The 14,850-nt window shown below is 35.7% G+C and overlaps 1 protein-coding gene across 3 annotated transcripts; it reads right to left on the bottom strand.

Moving 5' to 3' along the window:
• Positions 1 to 1,446: 1,446 nt before the first annotated feature.
• Positions 1,447 to 6,961, bottom strand: LOC131430640 (uncharacterized). 3 transcript variants are annotated; one of them, XM_058595750.1, is made up of 2 exons: positions 6,801 to 6,961; positions 1,447 to 6,749 (listed from the first exon to the last, which is right to left on the bottom strand). In XM_058595750.1, exon 2 carries the CDS (start codon positions 6,730 to 6,732, stop codon positions 1,525 to 1,527), a length of 5,208 nt encoding a protein of 1,735 aa, XP_058451733.1. In that variant the 5' UTR covers positions 6,733 to 6,749; positions 6,801 to 6,961; the 3' UTR covers positions 1,447 to 1,524. The 3 variants fall into 3 exon arrangements, with proteins under 3 accessions (XP_058451733.1, XP_058451732.1, XP_058451734.1); XM_058595749.1 differs by having other exon boundaries at positions 1,447 to 6,746; XM_058595751.1 differs by having other exon boundaries at positions 1,447 to 6,746; positions 6,806 to 6,961.
• Between the last annotated feature and the right edge of the window lie 7,889 nt (positions 6,962 to 14,850).

The following is a 14,850-nucleotide window of genomic DNA, read 5'->3' as shown; positions in this document are numbered from 1 at the left end:
AAAGTGCCTTTGAAATTCGAATACTTTATTGAGCGATTCATGATTGGTAGATCGACGTGCATCAAGGACCTCGGCGTTTTTCTTGACGAGCAGTTAACATTCAGGCAACACACCAACTACATTGTGGCTAAAGCTTCTCGCTGCCTTGGATTCGTGATGAGAATGGCTAAGCATTTTACGGATGTTTACTGCTTGAAATCCCTATACTGTTCACTCGTTCGCTCTACTCTGGAATATTGTTCAGCTGTTTGGAACCCTCACTACCTCAATGGCGTTAATAGAATCGAGTCGATTCAACGTAGATTCGTTCGATTCGCTCTTCGCCGTTTACCTTGGACCAATCCTCATCAACTACCGAGCTATGAAAGTCGCGGATTGCTAATCGGTCTAGACACACTGCAAGTAAGACGGGAGCTATCGCGTGCTTTAATGATAGCAGACGCTTTGACTGATAGAATCGACTGCCCCACTTTGCTCCGTGAAATCAACATCAATGTTCGTCATCGAGCTCTCCGCAATAACGCTTTTCTTCGACTTCCTTTACGCCGCACTAACTACGGGATAAACGGTGCGATTATCGGCTTACAACGGTCATTCAATCGAGTGTCATCTGAGTTCGACTTCAATCTTTCACGGCATAAAACAAGGACCAAATTCTTACATAGTATTAGAATTAATCATTAGGACCACATCGTGTCTGTTGATTTTACAATAAATAAATAAATAAATAAATAAATAAAGCTATAAGGCCTCTTTTTTCAACTAAAAAAAAGAAAAAAATAGGCCCAAATTTGATTTTTTTTATTTGTTTATTAATTTCTAACTTTTTTTTTTATTAAATATTGGTATTTTACATGTAGAAATTGTTTGCAAAATTTGATAAAAATTGATGCAGTACTATACTGCCCATACTCGCATATCAGTCTTATATCGATTTTTGCCAATATTGAGTTACCTTGAGGAATGAAATCCTCAATATACTCTCAGAAATTGCAATAAAAGTTGAGGGTTTGTTCAATAAATGTGAAAAAATATCAACTCCTGTCTGTCCCAAATGCAAAGTACCCGCATAACAGTCCCATTCAGTGCAAATTCCAATAATTTCATTTGTTGCAATATTGGAATAGTAAAGGTGTATTACCGATATTTCTTGTAAAAATACCATGATTTAGCATTAAGTAGCACAGTAAATCAAAAAATTCGGAAATAAAATGTTAATCGTCTTATTCTCGACATGCCGATTTTCCATATGGGACTGATATGCAAGTATGGGCAGTATAAGAAAATACAAAGAAAATAAAAGAGATTTTTCAAAAATGTTAGACACTACTACCCCTTTAGATCATTGAGGACATTATTAGTCGACGATGGGGAACAATGTTAACATGATTACTTCAAACTAAAAAAGGTGAATGAAATGTTACGCGTTACTTTTGTTTGATTTGGTTTGTTTATTCGATTTTTATAAAAAAAAATAGTATCAAAAACTCAACAAGCGAATTAAAATTATTCTCATTTCATGTATCAACAGTTAAATTTCCGTCGTTTGGACTCCTCAGCAACGTCATCGGAGATTGGTCGCTTCTCGGATTTTACGATTTTGTTGTATCGGTTCGAGAACAACACTTCCGGCAGCTCGTTGACATTATCCTTGAGCCGATAGAAACGTTGAATAGCTTCGGCCACGTACTCTCCCGTCATTTTAAACTGGAAATCACTCTCTGGGTCGGCTATCAGTATTTCGCCGTGAAAATCAATCAAACTAAGACCTGCGTTGGCCAGTAGATTAAGATTTCGGACGTACTCTGCCAAAGAGTAATCGGATGATATCAAGGCTTCGGATAAGAGTCCTAACATAGTCTGCAGTTGTTTATCCGTAAAGGTTAGTTGCGCATTTTGTGAATTGTTAGATCCCAGGAAACGCTGTAAACATCCCATTAGGAATGTTATTAGAGCCGATTTGTCAACGTGAGGAAGCCTGTCCTGCTGGATTCCATCCAGAAGATATTTCATAGCGATGAATTGCGATTCCCAGTTCGTATCATTCGATGATACGCTTTGTTCTCGGAAACGACCCGCCATTTCCGGTGTAAGAATTTCTAGGAAGCAAATTATTGAAAGCCCCTCTCGGCTCAGCCAGTCTGGATCCTTTCCTTCAAAAGTTTCGACTAGAAAATATTTCGTATCTTCACTGTGGCATAAATTAATAAGAAAATCACGTAACGCTTTCGTAGTTTGACTTGACAGCAGTTCACAGGGTATTTTCGATGCGAAATGAATGATTTTCATCAGGTAGTCACGTTTGGTATCAGAACTGGAACTAATATAGGACTTCAAAAGGTCGGGCACAGCAGGATGAAACAATGATATATACAGAAACAGAAAACTCAAAGTTTTCAAAACCTCATCCGAAGGAGCAGTCTGTGTTTCATGTGGAATGAGCAAATTGACTAGTTTTTGTATGGGTCCCAGTTTTTGAACGACATTCGTCTTACATTTTAGTTGCTCTAATAAATCCACTATTTCTCGTACCAATGGTTCAGTTGACATCGACTGAGGCTCCTTCATAAACTTCGATTCGGATATTATTTCCTGTTTCGGAACTGCTTTGAAATAGTTGAACAATGCGATTTGAAGAAACTCCTCACAAACCTTATCAGCACTTTTATAATGTGAGTATAAATTGGCATTTTTCAATACATAAAATGTTTGAGTAATGCCTGCTCTGTATTCTACGGGGAATATATCTTTGAATAGTTCACCAACACGGACAATCTTCATTTTATCATTGCAAAAATATTCATCGGTATAATACTGCCACACGCTAAGCGATTTCATCTCTATTTTATCAGGTAAATCAAAAGAAGTTATTTCCTTCATGTTGAGAAAATCTTTAGTTTCTCCTTGGAAAAGAGCGTCTGTAATATTCATTTTAAATGTTATTGGTACATTTTCCGAAAGATTACAACTCGTAATCCGAATCCAACGTCGCCTCAACAAATCATCTCGTTCTTTTTCAACTTTTTCTGTCATAAATTTAAGAATTGGACGGAAACTTTTGCGGGGAATGTGCAACAATAAAAATTCAACAGTTCGCCCATAGTCAGGACTTCCTTCGTCACGACGATCCTTAAGAAAACTTATTAACAAATCTGCCACAAAGTATTCGCCAAAAGTTCGGTGGATAAAACGTCCGTTTTGTACGATTCCGACCGGTTCCAAATCACATTTTTGCTTCTTGCCTAAAGCCTTACTAAAAGATTCGGTCTGACTCAATCCAAAAAGTCTCCATACAGCAAAGTTTCTGTGGTTTTCGATTGATGTGCGTATATTTTTAATCGCGGAATCAGCAGATTGAAATTGTGGGAGCTTTTCTCGCACACAAATATCATGTTTTCTTTGGACAAACTTCTCGTACACATCCAGAATACACATCGTGTCCACATCCTGAAGGGTATTGTTACTCAAACAGAAATCCTCCACGCAACTTTGATGAATATCGGTAATAATTTGCAACAGCAGTGGAATTCCTATGAGATCGTATTTGCCGCTACGAATAGATTTGTGGAAGTTTCGACTTAATTTATCTGCGTAGTTTGTCAGGACTTGCTCATCCACAGTATCTCCTTGCATTAGCTTCAAACTCGAAGTCCATCTGTTACTCGAAAATTGAATCTGCTCGTCAGTCAACGGCACCAACGTCCAAGCCAATACTCCAAGGGCGTTCTCCAAACGATGCTTTGCGCTATTCCGCGTACTTGCAATTATTCTCGCTTTCGTGAATCTCAAACTTTTCAATATCTGAATCACTTTGTCCTGGTGTTTACTTTCTAATTCATCGAATCCATCAAATATTAGTGTGACTTTTCCTCGTTGTCGGATTCGATGTTCCAACAATCCTTGTGAAAATTCGTGCATTCCCCAGGTATTGAGTTGACTGAAAAAATTCTTCACGATACTATTCAGGCTGTAGTCTCCCTTCATCCACTCTATCTTGTTTCGTAATGACTCTAAATTGAGGAATACGACCCATTCGGAATTCTTTAATTTTTTCGTCAAATACTTCAAAGTAGTTGATTTTCCCGATCCTGGTTCACCGGCAATGATGATCATGTTCTCTTGGTTCAACAGCGTGACTTCATCAGTTAGTAATTGCTTAGAGCTTTCCCCAAACAGATCCCGCAATTCGCGAACACTACCTCTGGAGCGAACCCAACGCAACTCATCCTTTTCATTTTGAAACCAATGGATATTGTATTCTTTGATTTCATCGCTTCTGCACAAATCATCAAATGTTGTATTTCCCAGATTAACCATGAACACGCATCCATCTCTAGTAATGTTTTCAATTTGCGTAGTATTTCCTAGAAGTTTATTTGCGTTATTTAGTCCACTAATTGCAAAAATGGTTTTTCTCTTATTGCTGATACGACTGGATTCTTGCTCGACAGTCTGCCTCAATGTCTCACAACTAATCCAAAATCCGTTAAAATTTCGTGGAATATAACAAAAAGCTTCATACGAATAATTCCAAGTCACCTCATCGCAAATTTTCTCTATAAAGTGACCCGTTAACGGAAAATCTCCATGATCGAAACGATTGCAAATTTTCTTGAACTTTTCCAGCTGCTTCCCATTGTCTGCACCGGCTACAACCACACAGTTCCCATCCCAAATGTCGGGAATCTCTTCCGAATTCATCACTTTATTCGAACACACAGAAAGCCATTGCGAAACTTCCTGTTTATCTTTGAAACCATCGATCACAAGTACGTGTCTGTGATCCGTTGAGAGTAACGTTTCTCGAAGCTGTTCCACCTTTACCTTCCTCGATGATCTACAGTACACGGTCGAAAGCTCTCGTAAATCCGGTTGTGTTTGTCCAACTAGTACATCGTGATTGGCAATCAGTCTGGATATTATTTCATCATTCACTAACCGAAGACTGCCACCGTCCACAGCTTGTTTCAGGGGAACCGAAGATCCCTGAAAAATAATATTTTTGGTATCCAGCAATTTTTCCGGAGATTCCAGATCCATAAGGTTTCCTGTTTCATCTACACATTCCTTGTAGTTTTTAGAAAATTCTTTCTTAAACTCATTTGCCAACATATTCTCTCCTTTGGTTATTAGTAAAATTTTTCTGTGTGGAAACAGATTCAGAAAACTTTTAAGATGAAAATTTACACTCACACACATTTCAGCATGCTTGGTATCATTGTTTCTGGTCATAGGTCTACACTCGATGAGAAGTAGATTCAATGATTGTTTTGTGCTCATCCTAGCAATTGCATTGTATCCCATATCTAGTAAACAATTGTATGTTGCGCAAACGTAACTATTCTGTTCATGTGGTCGTACGTTCATCACAGTTTGATATACCTTGAGCGCTGTTAGTTCGACACTGTGTGGACTTCTGATGTTCAAAACTTGTTTTTCTGATGAGTATAAGAATTCTACAACTGCTGCGAGTTGCTTCGAAAACACCAAACCGATATGTTTCATTTTTAACTCACAACTTATACCGGGAAATGTTGTTCCCATCTTGTGTATGTAATATTTCACTTGCTCCAAAAAGGCCAATCCATCTGGATGCTTGAAAGTTGAGTTTTTATGGGTAACCTTTATCCAATTGAGTAGTTTTCTCTGAAGGACGGATGATACAATCTCATTATCGATTGCTTTCGGTAACCAATGTTCACCCATTTCATCTCCGATGACGGCATTCAACTCTTCGAGACTGGGTTGCTTTACAGCAAACACAAGTACATCGAAAAACTGTTCAATTTCATCAGTAGAAATCTTATTACTTGGTAAGTCAGTCCAGCGAGTTTCGGCTTTCTTTAGAAAACCCTGCGTGACACGTAACTCAACCGTTTTCAGTTTTTCCCAAATTTCGGTTTCATCTATGCGTGACATAGTTTGGTACGCTCTAACGAATGCTTCTTTGAAAGTAGTCAGCTCGGACGAACCTCCGGTGAAAAATTCTTCACGAAACTTGACGAAATAATGAACCCAAGTTTGTTGCTTCTTCTTAAATCCGCTGTGTTCCTTCAATATGGGATGATCGGAATCGACAACTTTTGTACCAAGCACCACGTTATATTTACGAAATATAGCATCTTCCATTGATACGGTTTTGTTTTCCAACACACATTTGGCAAGCTTTGTTGTCAACACAAACAAATCGGAAGATTCGATTATGGCAGCAATCAAATTTTCTTTCTGTGCAAATGTCTTCACAAATTTCAACCGTTTCGAATCTTGTGTCCCATAGTTCAAGATACTGTCCTGTTCGCTGACCTCTTGAAACCACTCTTTGATGTTATCATCCACATTAGCTTGAGTACAAACTATAAATGCTTTAAACGACTTTCTATACTGCGGATTCTGCAAAATTTCTCTATACGAAATATAACATTTCTGTACTCCAAATTGACTACCATCGTTCAGTAAATTACTTTCATTTATTGTTGCAAATTTATCTTGCAGATCTGCAACATGGAGAAATCGGTGAATTTCTTGTTCGCTAGCCCCATCGATGCCCCTTAGCATAATATTTTCGAATCTTTCCAATGTAAGTTGAAATTCCAGTCCATTGTTTATAGCGCGTTTCATAAAATGTAACAACAATCGTAACTGGTAAGCCGAGCTGTCATGATTCGATTTGCTTTCCTCAGTTTTCTGTTTCGAAGGTTTCAAATTATCAGCATACTTCGCTCTACGTCCCATGTTTCGCGATTGGACTGCTAAAAGAAATAATGGTCGTGAGTTCCAATTAACATGTGGAACTTTCTTACCAAACCAGCAATCGTTTCGTCTTACGCAGGATGAATATTATTTCTTAAAACTTGTTTCGTTTTGTATTTATATTAAAAATTCTATAATAAACATCGTTGAAATTAAACATTCAAATTCAAAGCAACTTCCCGCATAGCGTTTTGGCTACCTGGGCAGCCATGGCCACCAGACGGCTACCAAAATTGATTCAGTGACGGTTGTCAAATCCAATTTGACGAAACAAAGTCGCCTGTATCTAACACGCAGAGAAATGGAGCTTGTTTAAAATAACAAATCGGTTAGTAAATTTTTAAATCTGATTCATGTTAATTTCAAGCTAGAATATGATTGTTTTGAACCATTTTCTACCTTTAACATAAACAAAGATCTCTGTTCAATGTGAATAAATATTTTGGTCTTGCCAAACGAAAAAAATTATTGTTCCAGCTGATTTTATTGTTGAAATAATTCATCAATGTATTGCGTATCAACAAAAGCAGAGTTGATTTTATTCGCAATATCTATGTTGATTCAAGTCTGCTTTATCTTTATGTTAAGAACAAAATTTATTCATTTTATCTGTTGTCTTATTTGTGTAATGATACAACAAAGTTTATTGTTCAAAAGAACCGTATCAGTCCTATTTCTTATAAACAGGAGTTTTTTTTTTCAATCGTGAATGAACAGAAAAGTTTTTTACATGTTTCAAAAGTAAAATTTTATCTGCTTATATATTTTTCATCGGGCTTTTCATCAATCCAAGCGTAAGTATTGATAGTTAATAATATTAGAAACTGCAATAACACGTTTTCTTAACAACTTATATTTGATGCAGGTTATCTCTTTCTTCACCGGAAGGGCACCGGGAAAGGGCATCGAATCATTGAATACTATAAAAAGTAATATTGGATTGATTGTGGTATGTAGATAAATATTATAAATGTATGGAATATAAATATAATTGGAATTCCTTACAAATATATAAATTGAAGAAAAATATACAAAAAACAAGCCTTCAAATTATTTCGAAAGAAATCATTTTACTCGTAAAAACAAAACAAAATGAATAATTTTTACAAACAAAAGCGTAAGTTGAAATACTAATCATTTCAAGTTGATATCTTATCATTTATTTCAACTGCCAAGTTTATAAATTCAAAACACTATACATATTACCTTTATCCAAAATTAGTTCATTTTAAACTGATTTTGCAAGTTGAATTTACTATGAAATTGTTTGTCAAGAAATTGACAGGAACGCACAAGTAAAATATTTGTTGGTATTAACAAAATATTTATAGAAACAAACTAATCCACTGAGCAAAATCAAATACCTAGTTTTATTGTTTCAAGCAACAATATTTGTTATATTAAACCAATTTTTCTTTTGTCACTATTTCAACAAAATAAATCGTTACGTGAAACCCAGATTTAGTTACATTTACACTATTTTTCTCTGCGTGAAGTTAGCCGAGCGTTCTCATCTTCTCACCTTCGCTGAAAATGTCAAAGATTTCAATGTGGAAAAATCCTGGTGGATACGGATGTATCGTTTGAGTTTTATATCTGGCAGCGGTGAGGCAGTCGGTCACCAGAATGTCTGCCAGCCACAATTTTTCAGCTGGCAGCGTTTAGTCAGCCATCTGGCAGCCATGCGTATGCGGGTTCACATAACCTAATAAACTCTAGGGATGCCAGGCCTTTTTATCTAAGACCTAAGACAAGACCTGACATCTGGGGGGGCTGCTTTTGTTCCAAAATGGACCAGTTTCTGATTGGCTGATTTTGATGTTGCTACCTGCACATTGTGAAAAGAAAAAACTTTTGCAGGGCACGCGAGCAATAATGCCAAGTATAAAGATAATCAGAAAACATTAAATTATTTAAGTTTATAAAATGTACAATTCTAGCTCACCAATGAAAATGAAAATTTTCGGAGAATGTTTCACTTTTTTCAATCTTATTGGAAATAAATGTTTATAGTGACAGTACTGTGTAATTAAAATAGGCATCAAGCCGTTTTTCTTTTTAGTGAATTAAAGTGTAAACAAAAAAGATTTGTTAAATTAGTGTGAACTCGAAAGTGTGTTTACTTTTACGAGAAGAATGAACTGTTGTGTTCCACACTGTGGTCGCACTAAGCATTTCTATCAAAACCTGACTTTTTCCGATTTCCAAAAGATCCGATAATACGTCAACAATGGATTCGATTTTGCGTTCAACATGAGATATTTCGTGTTTTGTCATCAAAGCTCAATTAATTGTTTTTAAGCATTAATATATAATAAAGAGATGCATTCACCAAAACATTTTTCATGTTTATTTCAAATCAAAAACCGAGTCTACAAATTTAAATTTAATAAATATTTTTTTCCTAGCATAGTTAATAAAAAATTTGTAAATATGGCTACACTGTAGACGATATGTTGGTATTTATTCCACAGGGCGAAAATGACGAGAAGGATGAATCGGAAGGAAGAATAAGAAGTCAGTTGTCAGGTCTTGTCTTAAGCGGCCCTTACACGAGACAATACTATTGTCAATACAAGGAGTATTGACAATACTTTTGATCGTGTAATGGAAACTTCATTGGATTGACGAAAATATTTTCAAAAAAATCAAAACTGCTCATCAATCCAACAATACTTTCTCTCCAGAGAGAAACTGTTAAATATGTGCAATAATCTATTCTCTCTATATTTTAATATTCATTTGCAATATTTGAAGCTCCAAACGCTTGATTTTCTCGAAAAATGTGGACTCCAGTTACCAAGTCAATTGGATTGACGGTATTGACAATACTTTGGATTGACAATAATATTGTCACGTGTAAGGGCTGCTTTAGATGCGGATCAAACAACAAAAGGAAAATAGGGTTACCGTTTACACAGACGTTTTCACCACACTTATCCCGCATACGCATGCCTGCCAGATGGCTGACTAAATGCTGCCAGCTGGAAAAATATGGCTGGCAGACATTCTGATGACCGACTGCCTCACCGCTGCCAGGTATACAACTCAAACGATACAACCGTATCCACCAGGATTTTTCCACATTGAAATCTTTGACATTTCCAGCGAAGGTGAGAAGATAAAAACGCTCGGCTAACTTAGATACAGGCGACTTTGTTTTGTCAAATTGGATTTGACAACCGTCACTTGGTAGCCGTCTGGTGGCCATGGCTGCTCAGGTAGCCAAATCGCTATGCGGGTAGAGATGCCATTTATATAGATTTATCTGTATTTTACAGATTTTTACACGAGCAAACAGATTTTATACATATCTTTCAAATTCAATATAGATTTATGCAGATTTCACAAAAAATTGGAAAAAAATAAATAAATTCAGTTTTTTTCTGCTCTTTCTTTGGTAGCAGGGACAAGATAAAAATGTCGTAATCAATGTGCGAATCACAAATTGATCAGAATATCTAAAACTATGTTGGTATCATCAGCCCTGAATTATACACGGAACCGCAAATCAACCTAATTTTAAGTACATTCCACCCAATTTGGGGGTTTCGTTCAATAATCTAATTTTAGGTAAAGTGGCTCCAGGTAGTTTTCGTAAGACACGTGCAAAAAATACTTAAAGATGAGTTATATTAACTCTACAGTTGAGTCGTATTGACTCAATTTCAAGTTGATACGGTTTACTTAATTTTAGCTTATTGAACGAAACTCTCGCTGTTGGGTGGTTTTGTATTTTGACAACAATTGAAGGAGAGGATGAAAGGAAGTACTCAAAATTAAGTAAAAAGAAGTCAAATAATAGGTAGTTTTTATTTTCCATGTAATTATCGTTATAGTTGAAACTCACACTAAAAATCAATTTTACCTCTTCTATAAGTTACCCAAAATTGGCATATTGTCGCAAAACTGAAATGTAGAGGCGCTGCTTGTTTAGAGATGATACTTTCAGCAAGAGCTGTCAAATCGGTAGGAGAATTTCTAATTACTCCACTTTTTCAACGATTCATTTTGAAAACGGGCAAATTCATCTGAAAAATCATAGTAAAAGTTGAAGAACAAGTTTTTACTCTGAGGTGGTAATGTTGATCTTAGTTCATTATACAAAATCTACCGTTTATTCAGAATAGAGCAGTAAACTTGGTTTGATACCATTTTTCAAATGCCTGAAAATAACAAATAAAGTATCCAAAATAAATAGTACTCGATCGCTATACATTCTAGTACTCGAGAAATCAACGTTACACTGGTTTTTCTTTGAAAAAAATGTTAATCCGAAAAAACCTAACCTTACCCAATGTCACACATTTCTGAAGATTTTCCATGTTTAATCGTAGTTTACACTAAAACAAGTAGTAGTAATCACTTTGAAATCGATTTTCTTCTACTCCGAGTGTATTTTGATTGCTAATATCTATTTGTACTCTTGAATAAACGATAAAAATGTTGCAAATCACTACTGCCGATATGAAAATTTCCGAAAGAATTATCCTTTTCTTGGTTCCATTTTTCATCGGCAGGTGTCGCTACCGGTAAATCAGCTTTGCGACAATTTGCCAATCAGGTCGTTATCTACTCAAACTTTGACTTGCTCGTAAAAAATGGGTAGCGTGCTTTGTTATGGCATAAAACTTTGGGTAAACTTACATAAATTTTGAAGTCATCTCTCGTTGCCTAAAATTGGAGATATGCACATATGTGTAGACAAATTTGAATCGAGCATCATGAAACATTATTGTTAGACTGAGGCTTAGATGGCACGACTTAAGATTGCACGTTAAGCGCTGAAATCCCACGTAAGCTTACGAAGTAAACAGTTTGAAAGTATATGCAATAGAAATTATGTTATGCTTATTCCGATTGTTGATGAAAGAATACTTATATTTAATTTCGTCATTTTAGAGTGAATCCAAGCAACCAGAAGTTCCACAATTACTTAAAAAGTCCACTTTCTTGCTGCTTAAAAGTACACGCGGAACTTTTGAGAACTTGAAAGTACAGATCAAGTTCCGCGTGAACTTTCTAGCTGCTTAAGAAAACACGTGGCAATTTTTGACAGTTCGAAATACAGAACAAGTTCCGCGGAAGTTTCTCGCTGCTTAAGAGTGCACGTGGTACTTTTAGCAACTTGAAAGTACGTAACAAGTTCCGCGTGAACTTTTTCGCTGCATAGAAGCTGAACAATGTATTCTACAAACAGCTTAGAAGTTCGTTCCGCTTCGTCGCGCGAACTTTCAAGTGTGGATAATTACTTAAAAAATGGGCTGCTTAGAATGCTATTGATTAACTTTGAGAGCTGCTTAAGCCAAATAAGTCCCTTTTATCCGAACTTTTGGTTAGTTGGGAATTATGAAGATAGGAGTATTGAACGCTCATTAAATTCCTCATTCTAAAATCAACATTATTTCATTCTCAAAATTTGATTCAATTGAGATTTTTCATTCAGATTAATACAGATTTTCTATGAAAATATCTGGTATCTCTGGCCCCACTCCAGATTTTCTAAGACAAGACCTGAAAACTGACTTCTTATTTTTCCTTCATTATTCTTCTTTTCGTCACCTTAGCCATGCTGAACATGTTTCAGTTGCTGGGTTAAGAGGATTCATTCGAATGAATTCCGTTCTAAGTTAGCTAATCGAATAACAATGTTTGATAACTCCGTCCAGACAATCAAGTGTTAGCATAAGGAAATAAAAGTAAATTCGTTCTATAGAGAATTAGAACATCAAATTGCAACAATACCAGCCCCAGTTGTCAGGTTATGTCTTAGCAGATTTTCAGCCAATTCAACAAGACAGATTCTAATGGGATTTAGGTTGGCAGTGATACCGAATAACACGACAAGCACCTGAAAGTTAAAAATTGTAAAAATAAAAGAAAAGGTTTATTTGATTGTTTTAACGTGTTTCCATTTTTTTGTGCCATCAGTGTACAATGTGATATAAACAGGTGGTGCAGACCACATGGATTGTTTGCATTGGTAACCAAAAATCCGTAAATAGTGCGTTATGACGACACATATGAAAAATAAATATGCTTTGATTCAATGCCAACTAGTCCGAACGGTGTGACGAAAGCAAGCACGTGGATTTTAGTTTTAGTTTCAGTGGATTTCTGAAGGAAGGTAATTTCACTAACACAAAACAGTTGTGTTTGCCCCACCTGTTTCTACCATATTGATCAGTGTACGCATATTCCTTGTCACATAGATTGCACTTCACTTTTCGCGACTTTTGGTCAAAGTCATGATGATTTCACATTTCACTAATTTCTCAAAAAAATCCACTAAAAGCCAATTCGTTTTTCTATTAAGACGTGACCGGGAACGGACGGAACGGAACGTGGTATGACGTGTACCGGCCGTAGCGATGCCAGATAGTTGAGTAGTGTCATTTCCGTAGATTGACATTCTCCTCGGAAACTCCACGGGACAAAGCAGGTAATGACTTATTTTCTGGTTGTCAGGTAAATAGTTTCCGTAGTTTACCATATAAAAATAGGAATAATTAGGATTTTATAAATGTAAGTAATTGAAATTGCTAAAAAAAACATATAAATCGAAGAGAAAATGTATCAAAAACAATCCTCCAAAATTTTTTTCAAAGAAACCATTATTCTCGTTATAAACAAAACAATATATAAGATTTTAACAAACAAGAGCGTATATAGAAAAACTAATTACTTAAGGTTTATATCTTATCATTTACTATGAATAAAATAAATATTACCTTTATCTAAAGTTCATTCATTTCAAACTGATTTTAGAAGTTTAGCTTACTATGACATTGCTTGTCAAGAAATTCACAGCAACGCCCAAGTAAAATATTGATTATTTTTATCAAAATATAAAACAAACTAATTCACTGAGAAAAATCAAACATCTAGTTTTGTAGTTTCAAGCAACGATATTTGTCATTGCAAGCCAGATTTGCTTTTATCACTATTTCAATTAAATAAATCGTTGCGTGAAACCACAATTTAGTTTCAAATATGATCAGTATCTAACGGGAAAGCAGATTGGAAAATTGACATGCGAATGCTATTATGTAATGAAATCCGCAAAAATGTTACCGCAGCGACGGGATTCGAACCCGTAGCTTACTCCTAACCGGGGAAATTGAAAACCTCTACAAGAGCATGTTCCTGCCAAGTGGGCCATTCTTTATAAGGTTTATAAAGCAAAGTGAAGAATCAGCGTGAATTCTCCAAATTCAAGGAAATTTTGAAGCCAGCTTTACGATCAACATCAAATTTATTCGGATGGATAGAATTCCGCTATGTATAAACTGTCATTTTGGTAATATTTTTCTTCAATATGTGTGTGTATGTCATGTCGGCTTTGATACAATCAGTAAGAATATATTAGGTTTAATTTAGGAGTTTGAGGCTTTTTTCCGAAAGTAAAAACTTTATGCGCTTTTATTTTTATCGTGAATGTATGAATGAGAATAAGAATTATAACTAATCGAACTAGAAAAAAACTAGATTTATGAAAGAATTGAACTGAAAATAATGGTTTAAAGAAAATGTTTGAAAGCAATATTAAGAGTGTATGCTTGGTTTTATTCTAGTACAAGTTGTTTTGTTTTTAGTCCAGTTGTTATTCTGGGTAAAGAGTTTTGTAGAAGCTTTAAAACTATGATATTACCTGTCTAAAGAGATACTTATTATAGTTGTCATAAAACTGGTGATGGTTGCAGAATCAATTACAAAACTCTTTTAAATTATAATCAGAACCATAACGCATTCGAATTGTCACTTGGGCTCCCACTACATTCACGTAGGGCTCGCTCATGACTGTCACATGCGACTATCATCTGTGCGAACTGCGTGACATTCATATATGACTGCCCGAATTGCAGGCAACGTCAAAGTTTTCATCAACACGACATTTATAGCAAACATCAACAGTCTTCGGAAACAACTTAAGAATTTCTTTTTAAACTGCCCGTGAAGGGATTGTTTCCAGCAAATTCTTTCTCGCAAAAGCAACAAAATTATAATGATAAAATAAAGACCTATCTCCAACCATTGGTCATTACTTTGAAATACTACACCAAAATAGCATCACCATTCTTCAAGGATCGAAGACTTCTT

Source organism: Malaya genurostris, chromosome 2 (genome assembly GCF_030247185.1).
Source record: "Malaya genurostris strain Urasoe2022 chromosome 2, Malgen_1.1, whole genome shotgun sequence".
In the NCBI taxonomy this organism is placed as follows: Eukaryota; Metazoa; Arthropoda; class Insecta; order Diptera; family Culicidae; genus Malaya; species Malaya genurostris.
This window is presented reverse-complemented; position numbering and strand designations above follow the sequence as displayed.

Excerpts from the sequence above, each read along its gene's own strand:
- LOC131430640 (XM_058595750.1), bottom strand. The coding sequence starts at position 6,732 with ATGGGACGTAGAGCGAAGTATGCTGATAATTTGAAACCTTCGAAACAG.